Source organism: Mesocricetus auratus, unplaced genomic scaffold (assembly GCF_017639785.1).
Source record: "Mesocricetus auratus isolate SY011 unplaced genomic scaffold, BCM_Maur_2.0 Super-Scaffold_100004, whole genome shotgun sequence".
In the NCBI taxonomy this organism is placed as follows: Eukaryota; Metazoa; Chordata; class Mammalia; order Rodentia; family Cricetidae; genus Mesocricetus; species Mesocricetus auratus.
Genome location: NW_024429189.1, coordinates 7,946,536 through 7,956,769, shown reverse-complemented (window position 1 = coordinate 7,956,769; position 10,234 = coordinate 7,946,536). Strand labels below are relative to the sequence as shown.

The window sequence follows — 10,234 nt, the reverse complement described above, 5'->3', positions numbered from 1 at the left end:
GTCGGGTCACATCACATCACCTTCCAACATCTGCTCTAAGCCAAGTTTCTTGTGGTGTCTAGCTGAGCTCAGAAAAGGGAAGTTAAGCTTTGTATCAGACATATGTCAGATTCCTTTGTCATGAGAGTGACTGCTGGGGGAGGGTACATGGTATCTCGGAAGGAGTTTTGCTTATAAATGCAAGGATCACTGTGGAGGCTCATAGGACACCATGCATTTCAAAGTGATTCTCAGTTGTGGGCTGCCTTAGGGTATTCAAGAATCCGATGGTTCAGAGACATGAATGGGCTCCGTTGAAAGAGACTTCAGAGTCTTGATGCCAAGCCTACAGAGGAAATCCCTGTTATTGAAAGCTGAGCCTCTCTCCAGGCCCTGTGTGCAGTCAAGGACAGGGTTTCTTCATGGGAAGCTCATGACCAATTGGGCTCACCCCACCCCTGCCCCCTGAATGTTCCCAAAACCCCCTTTGGAGTAGACAGGAAGAGGTAACAACCTTAACTCTCCCCTTCTGTCCTCCAAACCATGGAGCCCCTGGAAGGGTTAACAAATCTTCCCTTCAACCAAACTCTGTCCTGCTATCTTCCCAGGCACCCTGCCCTCATTCCATCTGGATCCAGCACAGAGGGAGGGTTCACATAGATGCACATAGCTCCCCTCCCAAATGGTGGGGGGGAGAGACAAACACCTGTGAAGAGCAAAAGAAAAAAGAGCCTTGGTAGCAAACCCCCTGCCCATTCCTTCCTTGTACCCAGAACCATCCGGTATTCCTGAAGAGGGCCCTGTGGCATTGGTTGCATTTAGTGGTAGTTCTGGTACCTAGTTCAATCCACGGCTCCCCACTTTTGGCCACATCATCCCGTGTCTTTCCAAGCTGAGTTTTCTCCCATGTAAAAGCAGGCTAATCTGAACTTGTCCTCCTCAATGTCCCCAACGCTGTGCTGGGCACAGAAGAGAAGTTCGTCTTCTAGCTTGCTTCCTTCAGCATCATGAAGCTCGAAGCTGCTGTTTATGGGGAGCCCAGGCTGTACTTACTTCTGGATCTTCAACTCACCCCTGACACCCTGCATTTCAGTTAATGCCAACAGCAACAGCGTATGGGGAGTGTATGACTGGCATGGCACCGTGTCACGGGCTTACTTTATGCTTGCATCTACTTAGCAGATCAACTCAAAATTTGGAATAATAGATTTGGGGGGAGGGGTTTCGAGACAGGGTTTCTCTGTGGCTTTGGAGGCTGTCCTGGAACTCGCTCTTGTGGACCAGGCTGGTCTCGAACTCACAGAGATCCGCCTGCCTCTGCCTCCACCTCCCAAGTGCTCCACCACCACCAGGCTCAAATAACAGATTTACCCAGCACTGGACATCTACTAAGGCAAAGAGAGGATGCTAAGCCAGAACATCTAAAATGTCCCTTCTAATCTATATCTCAAAGTGAGTTTGTCAGTCACTTGGTTCTGTGCTTAGAGGACGTCCATCCCCAAGGTGCCCCAAAACCTGAGACCAAGAGTAATGGTTTATTGAGTCATGTGGTAATGGCGGGTTGTCTTTAAAAAAAGAAAAGAGTATCAAGGAGAAAAGCCCAACATAGTAGGGAAACAATTCACTCAGAGGCCAAAGTCTGGGGGATGGAAAGAGGGAAGCTTGACCCAAGCAGAGCTTCATTTACGGTATTTACAGTGAGGTGGTATTGGGGGAAGGAGCTGAGGAACCAGAGAGGGAATCTTGTTGCTGGCCTCAGGGTCTCTTCAGTGGCTGCGTGGGCTGGAGCTGCAGAAAGCACACTTGAATTGGCAGGGCTGTTAAGACGAGGACGTGGTGGTCCCAGATGTCATATCTTGCTCTGTGTACAGCCTTGATGTACATCCCAGGGGACAGGTTCACTGTTGCCAAAGGGTGCACCGCTTGTTGAGAGGCTAGGGGGTACTTGTAGGCTCACAGCAACAGGAAAGGGAAGGTCAACTGACACCCCCAGAAAGTCGCTGGCTGACTTGTCCAGCAGGTAGTAGAGGCTAAAGATTAGGTAACTCCTAGGATAGCTGATGGGTAGAGCGTTGGCCCTGGGCTATGACTAATGGGCCAGAAGGACTTGCTTACAGTCCATAATTACTGGAGTTGTATTGATGTGTTGATGGTGGTCCTTGTACACCCTCAGACAGGTCTCCCTCTAAGTTCTTTGTGAACCCCTTTTCTCTCCTTTGGTGGGTATCAGCCTAGGTACATTTCTCCTCTAGTTCCATCTCTTGAAGTGTGATGCATCTTGATTCCTGGAACTCCTGTCCCCCACAAAAGGAATCTTGGAGGACAGTTTGGCCTTCTCCAAGGTCATCCTGTCTTTCATGGTTCATTACATTGACCACACAGGGAGTGAGCCTCGATGCTGGAATTGTAGTTATTTTTCATGTAATAAATAAAGATTCTTTTGTGTGACTCTCTGGGGCCTGTCTCAGGCCAAGTCCTTCTGTTGCCTGGTTGCTCCCACTGTCCCCATGACAACTACAGATGGTCAAAGGCCGTAGCAGAGGTGGGCGGTGCGCTTGGCCTTGTTGTAGAACTGTAATAATACGGGGAACCTGGACACATTAAAACAACAACATTATTGCTGGTCAGAGGGGAAGTTGTCCCATGGTGTTCCTCCACATCTGCTGACCTTTAAGACAGCACACGTTAATCATTTATCTCCCCGCCCATCTGACCATCAAAGATTAACTCCTCTCCAGCCTTTCCTCCTTCTCCAGCCTCACCTTTTGAGTTTCTAGCCAGAAAAAAAATGATGCCTTCTTGCCCCTTACCCCATGCTTTGACCTTCGATGGTCTTGCTTCAAGGAGTAGGCACTAGAGAACAGTTAAATGTGGCAATTCAAAAGCTGAACACAGTGGGGATCGCTGGGATGCTCTCTAGCCTTTGCCTAAAGAATGGCAGGTAAGAGCATCTTCTTCTGAACACCCAAAAGAATTGTCTTATGGCTGGTCCAAGGGATTCTGGACTTGAGGGACTCCCACCAAGCTCAACAGGAAGGCCTTCTTGGCCCCCCCCTGCCTCTTCACCTTTGCCCTTTCTGGCTAAACTGAACAAGAGGTAGCTTGGAGTTGAACACATCTGTCTGGCTTAGAGCTGAACACATCCATCTGGCTTGGAGTTGAACACATCTGTAACAGAGTGCAGTTAAATCCCCTGTGGGTCATTTCTGGGACTGTAAGCTATGACAATAAAAGAATGGATTTTAGGGGATGGATGGTCCAGCCAGTTTTCCAAGGTGTCTATGAAACTGGACATCTTCAAGACCACTGTTTCTCTCTGACTCAGATTTGCCCTAACAACTGATAGGGCTACCACTCGAGAAGGCTCTAGAAGAGTTCGGTAAGGTTTTTGTGGATTTATTGTCCTCAAAATCTTCCCCAAACAGTTCAGGGGCCCAGAACAAGATAGGGGTGAAAATGCAGTCTCAAAGCTCACTGAAACTCACTTTCCAGATAGCAACCCTGAATACTCTTCACTTCTCAAGCTAGAACTGGATGGAACAAAGCTTTGGTGGTGACACATGACTATTTTCAACCTACTAGGATGACTAATGAGCAAGATGGCATCTTGGCCTCAACTCCTAAGAAGGAGAGCAGCTGGCAGTGTGCAGGGAACTCTTGAATAGTGTCCCGGCAGGGCCATAAGCCCCTGCAGAAAGGCCAACTACTCTATGGCTTTGCCTGACTGTAACTTCCCTTCTCTACCCTTGCCCTTCAAGACTTGATTCCTGAATTTTTCACAAGACAAAATTTAACAGGCATGGCTGTGGAAAGAGAAATACGGAAACTGTATTTCCGTTCTCTTCTTCTGTTCTCTTCCCTAAACCCACCTGATACTGTGGTCTGCTGCTGATGTCTTCTACGACAAACAACTGCCATCTCTTTAGACATTCTGTCTAACCTGAGGCCTCCTAGCTCTTTGGTCTGGCTTCATTCCCCACCACAACCCTCCCCTTGCCCACCAGAGATCCTGGACAACCCCGGGAACTTACTCAGCAGGCTGGAGTTGGGGAAGCGCCAGGCCTCGCTGTAGGAGGAGTAGGGGGTGTGGCTGTAGGCATTGCCAGAATATTCACTTCCTGTTGGAGCACACAGGCAAGAGACCTGTGAGGTTCATGACACCAGCATGCGGACTAGGATGGGGAGACAGGTCTGTAGGTAGGGCCAGCCAGGCTGAGTTCAGAAATGAATGACACTGGACAGGGCAGGAAAAACCACTACAGGGGCAGTGGAGCTCAGGAGGTCCCTCAGTGTGGGTCATTTTGGGCAGTTCCTTGATACACCACAGCCCTCCCAAGAGGCCCAGGAGGCAGATTCCCATTTTTCAGATAAAGAAAACGAGACTCTCTATGACCTGCAGAAACTCATAATGCTGAAAATCGGATGCAGTGTGGAAACAGCCAAACTCTAGGAGTCAGATTCAACTTTTACTTTTTCAGCTGCCAGGACTCTACAGAAGGGACTCTCCAGAGGGAGTGGTGGTCAGAGAGGGAATCAATTCTCAGACAAAGCCATGCCCTTGCTTTAAGCAAATTTGGTATGTGAATTTACACAAGGTGTGTCAGATTACCTCTTTCTGTCAGTTGATCCTTGGCTTTCCCAAAATAATTATGTTTGTCAAAGAACTTACTGAAGAATTACACAACAGCAATAAAGTCCAGCTGACTAACACACCTGTCACTGATGTGTAATTTAAAGCTTGCAAAGTATGTTTCTGTAACTCATGCCCTTTTCATCTCCCCTGAAGTGTTCTCCCGTACTACCAATTTATAGAGTGGGAAACCAGAGTGGAGCCTGAGGAAGTCGTTTGTCTACTTGCACTGCTGACCAATGATGGCCCATGAATTTGACCTTGGAAATGTTGATCATAAACTCCAGATAATTCCTTCAAGCATTTACCTCATTACAAATCCAGCCAGATTCTAGCCAACTCAATATTCCAAACACATTCACACAGTCTTTTGGAACCTCATACAAATGACTAGCCATCTAATTTAATCTTCACCAGAATCCCATGAGATGGTCTATATTAAGTGCTAAGAGTCATGTTCTTGCTAAAAGCAGTATCAGTACATGTTGGCTTCTTTCTATTTTCTCCTGAAACAGGTGAAAACAAAAACAAAAACAAAAAGTTCATGGCCTGGAGAGATGACTCAGTGAAAGAGCACTGGCTGCTCTTCCAGAGGACCCAGGTTCAATTCCCAGCACCCGCAGGGCAGCTCACAGCTGCCTGTAACTCCAGTTTCAGGGTATCTGACACCTTCACACAGACATACATGCAGGCAAAAATACAAAGGCACATGAAATAAATAAATTATTTTAAAAGTTCAGTGGACACTTAGATCAGTCACACAGTCAATCTCAAAGGCTGGCTGGGGCCAGCTGGGCTGCTGCCTTATTGAGGAGCAGTCATTTGTATGAGTGGAAGCCAGAAAAGATCCCGAGATAGGGGAGGGTTGCTGAACTCTCTTTATGTCTAGAGGTTCCATACCAGGCAACAAGGACTTTCTTTGGGTTAGGGGCAGACCCAAACACAGATCTGGAAGAAAATACATGTTCAAGGAAAAGGCAAAGGGCAGGAGGTGGGGGCGGGGGGGGGGGCTGATGGAGAAGAAAACTAAGAAATCAGCTAACCCAACCATTTACTTATGAATGAAGAAGCTTCTATGCAGAAGGTCTCAAGACTTTTCCCCAAGGCCACAATGCTAAATAAGAGCCTGAACTGAAGCCTGGCTGCCATGCTCCTCTGCCAGCGTTTGCTCCTATAGCCTTGGGTGGGAACTAAGCCTGTTTACTGCAGTGTATTCCAGTTTCCCTGGTTTCAGCATTCCCTTGGAGGAGGTCAATTCCATTCTGGCTGTCCAGCAAGGGCCCCCATCCTACACCCTTACTCTGGCCTCCCAATGCTGAGCACTGCAATCTCTAAAGGTGAAGGAAAAGAGTTGAGAAACACATTGTGTTTGTCCTCTCACTTTATCACTCATGCATGCATTCGCTCGCTGGGCATTTACTTATTTAATATATACTCTGCATGCCTCTCTGCCTCAGTCGTTGGGAAGCTGGGTAGAGGCTGCATCTGGGTTCATAGTACACCTTGGAGTGTGCCATTTCTGCTACTAGATCTGTCAAGCTGCGTATAGTCACAGATGCTGAGATGACACTGTGCCTAGGAAAGGCCAGTTCCCTTTGTTCTTACATAGGATGCCACTAGCCTCTTTCTCTGGCTCTTTGCCTTCATCTTCAGATTCTATTCCAATCAGGCCAATGCTGATGTGGGCAAAGTGCCTTCGAGTCAAAGCTGATACTTCTACTGACCACTTCTACAGCAGCAAGTCCCCCAGCCTCTCAGTCCCTCACTTCCTTTGGAATCTGCCTTACTCAGTCACCCACATTGCTTTGCAACGTGCCTACTTTCTTCTACCTACTCTCTTTCTGCCCCTTCTTTGTGAGAGCTCCACATTGTGTGGAAGAACCAACCCCAGCTTCATTTTAGAGCCTTCTGAGACATCAAGCTTGGCGCTTAGCTAATCATCTCAACTCTGGTATGGCCTCTGAGCCCTTGGTTTCCTCCATACCACTTTCTCTCCTGCTTTCCCACCCGCTCACTTACCACCATCATCCGTGAAGCTCCCTACGCCCAGCGTATGAGGTGCCTGTCCCATGTTTGCTGCCTCCGTTTCTCATCTACTTCATCTTTAGAGATTGCAGTGCTGGCAGGGTTTTGTTCTATTTCTCACCAAAACAAACTGAGCGTCTCTCTTGTCCTTTCCTAGCTAAAGCGACTATTGTTCACCTCTTCCACAAACTAGAGCAATGATCCCTAGCTTGTCTCTGCGTCTACAATCTATTTCCTCGCGTATGTGAGCGGCGTTCTGAAACTCGGCCCCGCTGCCACCCTTTCCTCCCCACTCCGTGGGGCCTCCCCCAAGTGCTCATGACCCTTTAATACGCTCACCTTCTCTGGCATACTGTCTTATTCAATTAGCTCTTCCTGCCTCAGGGCCTTCGCCCTTGGTCTTCTTTTGGGCTAGGGATGGTCAGCCTCAGTTTATCACTTGGCTGACCACTTTGAAAATCTTTTCAGATAGGCCTTCCTCTCTGTTCAATCTAAAGCAGTCATCTGCTCTCCCTCTGGCTCTTGGTTGCATCACCACATTTTATTGCCTTTACAAAGTTATCTTCATGTGGTATTCCGTTTATTCATTCACTGACTTGCTCACTGTGTGTCCTTGTCCACTGTCACGGATAGAGGGACCTGCCTTGTGCATTTCTGCAGGCCCGGTAGATCGCCACTAGTACTTACTAACTGAAAAGGTGGTGTGCGGATAATAGAAGTATTATTAGTAATGAGAGAACGGATGCTGGTAGAAGGGCTGTAAAGGGAGCTAGGTAAAAGTGTGGACACGTGGAAGAAGGAAAACATTGGATGGATGGATGGATGGATGGATGGATGGATGGATGGATGGATGGATAGATGATGGATGATGGATGGATGGATAGAAAAAAGCAGGGAGTGGTATGTGTGCGTATACATATATTGATGGATGAATAAGAATAAGCAGGTATATGGATAGAAAGGAAGATAGTTGGATGAAAAGAGAAAAAAGAAGGATGGGAGAAAGCATGGATAGATGGCAGGATGACTCTATCTAATCTGCTGGGCCTGTGTTATAACTGGTATGAAAGACATGGACTAGCTGTAGGGTCAGGCTGTGGCTTGCATCTTTATTTACGGTATGATGGAATACAATGTCGGGAAGCGGAAGGAGGCACAGATGTTAAATCAATAGGCACGTGTTTGAACAACACCGTCACTTAGTGTCATCCCTGAGCACATCATTTGACTCTTATAGACCTTGGTTTCCCTAACTATGAAAGTTGGATTCTACCAGCCTCCAGGATTTATTGTAAGGATAAAAGAGAAATAAAGTTACGCATTTACATGGCCAGGTATGCAGAAATGTATAATAAATTACCGCTTATTCCTTTGCAAAACTGATTGAAGACTGTAGCAGACATGCCTTATTTGAAGCCTTACATGTGCCTTCGATGTATGCAGTAGATGCTTAATGCATTAAGAGACTTCCATGGAAGGAATCCCCATTCAGTCAACTGAGCGAGCATAGGCAATGGTAAGAGCTGGATCTGCTGTTATTTCTCTACAAAAGGCATTCTTTCAGAAGCCATTTGCACACGAGTGCTCTTAGGAGCCAGGTGATTCATTTTAATGGCATTGCATTTCCTGAGAACTAACGTGGACACAGCTAACTGGAAACCCATCCACTGTGTACGGTGAGACCCGTGCCTTTCACAACTCACTTGCAATCTATGTGATGGGTGTGGTGAGTGCGCACGTGCGTGTATGGGTGTGTGACACACACAAGCACTGTACATGGACGCTTGTGCCCGAGAGAGTATTTCTTCACAACACCCACTCTAGGAGAGGTCTTCCTAGAAGCAGCCCTTCCCCAGTCTTCCTGTTACCTCCCACACCATACTCTGGCCCCAGGAAGCCCTTGCCCTGGACCTGCCCCCAAGAACCATTGGTAATTAAGAGAAAGAGAGAGAGAGAGAGAGTCTTGCTTCCTGTTACTTCCTTCTTCTCTAAGCAGACAGCAGGGAAAGGGGATGGCTTGGGAAGGGGAGGTGCAGAGAGCAGACCGGAGCCTAGGATTTTGATTGAGAGGCCCCATTATCCACACTCTTAAAAAAATAACCGAATCTTTTCCTTTTTTATCTTGACCAATCTCATTTCACGCTCCACAAGAGGGAGGGAGGGAGGGAGAGAGGGAGTCCGGGGCCAGGAGGGAGAGAGGAGTCAGAATTCTGTATTTTCAACGCCGCATTAACCACATCGCCACGGTAACCGGCAGCAACAAGTGCCAGCTCAGCAGGTTCCCAGGGAGCAAAGCCTCCTCTCCTTGCTCCCTCCCGTCTCTCTGCCTAAGAGAACTCAACCCACCTGCCTGTGCACAGGGTGCCCAGAGTAGGTGGGTGGCTGGCAAAGATTAACCCCTGCCAGGAGGAAGCAGGCTTGGTGGAATATGGATGGGACCAAGTCTTTAGGGTCAGAGGCAGGAAGGTTGGTAGAGGGTTAGTATGGGGGTGGGGGAGTGCCACACGTGGCCCTGAGTTCAGAGCCCTTCCCCAAAGCTTCAGGCCCTTATACCTCTATGGGCAGCGGAAATGGCTCCACTCTAACCACTCATCCATCCGTGGGGCTTTCCCACATGGTTCCTAGAAGACTGGGACTTTCCTAAAGAAATTATCATTGCCCTATTCATTTGTCCAGCTCCCGAAATCCTGGGTCATTGGATCATAACTGGCAGACAGACACCAAATGGACTGCCAAGCAAAATTCTAGGACATTCCAAATGAGTGTGAAGGACTCCTAGCTCATACTCTGTGGTATCCTTAGCGTTAGTAGAACCTGAGCCCTACTCAGTGTTGAGTTAGTGTGGAATGCAAAGGAAGATTATTTCATTCATTTCATCATCATCATCACGTTCATTTTCACCATTATCTTCACCATAATCATCGTCATCATCATCATTCAAATTCAGATTTTACTGAAGAGGTAAACTGAGATCCATCTGATTTGATTTACACCATGGGAGACCAGAGGTTAACTTATGCTTGTCTCACAGTGCTTGTTGTATGCTCTTCCACTTTAACGCAGTGGACGAGGAGTAAGGGGAGCTTGGACGTAAGTCTGTCTATGTGAAGGTCTTGGGAGAAGACCTTTAAGCTGAGAGAAGTCAAGGAGCCAAGAGGGCACTGGGGATTTTCCCTCGGTATTTATATGAAGGCACCCCTTTCACCTTCATTGCCCATAGGGAGTGGGACACAGCCTATCTCTTGTTACCTACTGTCTCCCTATGTTTTCAACACTCCCCTTTTGCAATGCGTATGGCCAGTCCCTCGGCCCTTACCTGCCACCATGCCTGCGATAGCAGAAGAGGCATAGCTGCCCTGTCCACTGGTGGGGATGTGGGGCGGGTATCCAGGCAGCGTGGGCCCCACCATCTCTCGCCCTGGTAAAAGACACCAAAGAGTCATTGGTTGGTGTGCAGGTGGCTCCTATGCTCACCATCCCACCCTGCTGAAGCCCAGTGAGTCTCTCCTCAGCCAATACTGCCGGAGTCACAGCCATTTTCCAAACCTGCTTCCTGTCTCCTCTGAACCCACATTGTTCTTTTCTCTACAGGGCAGAGGC

At 48.0% G+C, this 10,234-nt stretch overlaps 1 protein-coding gene across 4 annotated transcripts in view; it reads right to left on the bottom strand.

Annotated features, from left to right (window-relative positions):
- Positions 1 to 1,495: 1,495 nt before the first annotated feature.
- Positions 1,496 to 10,234, bottom strand: part of Pax8 (paired box 8) — a 58,531-nt gene continuing 49,792 nt past the window's right edge. For all 4 annotated transcript variants that reach the window (XM_013123335.3, XM_021235053.2, XM_005083741.4 and 1 more), the window contains 3 exons: positions 9,951 to 10,052; positions 4,011 to 4,097; positions 1,496 to 2,570 (listed from right to left, as the gene is read on the bottom strand). In XM_013123335.3, the coding sequence (XP_012978789.1) occupies positions 2,494 to 2,570; positions 4,011 to 4,097; positions 9,951 to 10,052 (266 nt within the window). In that variant the 3' untranslated portion in view covers positions 1,496 to 2,493. The remainder of the gene's footprint in view (positions 2,571 to 4,010; positions 4,098 to 9,950; positions 10,053 to 10,234) is intronic.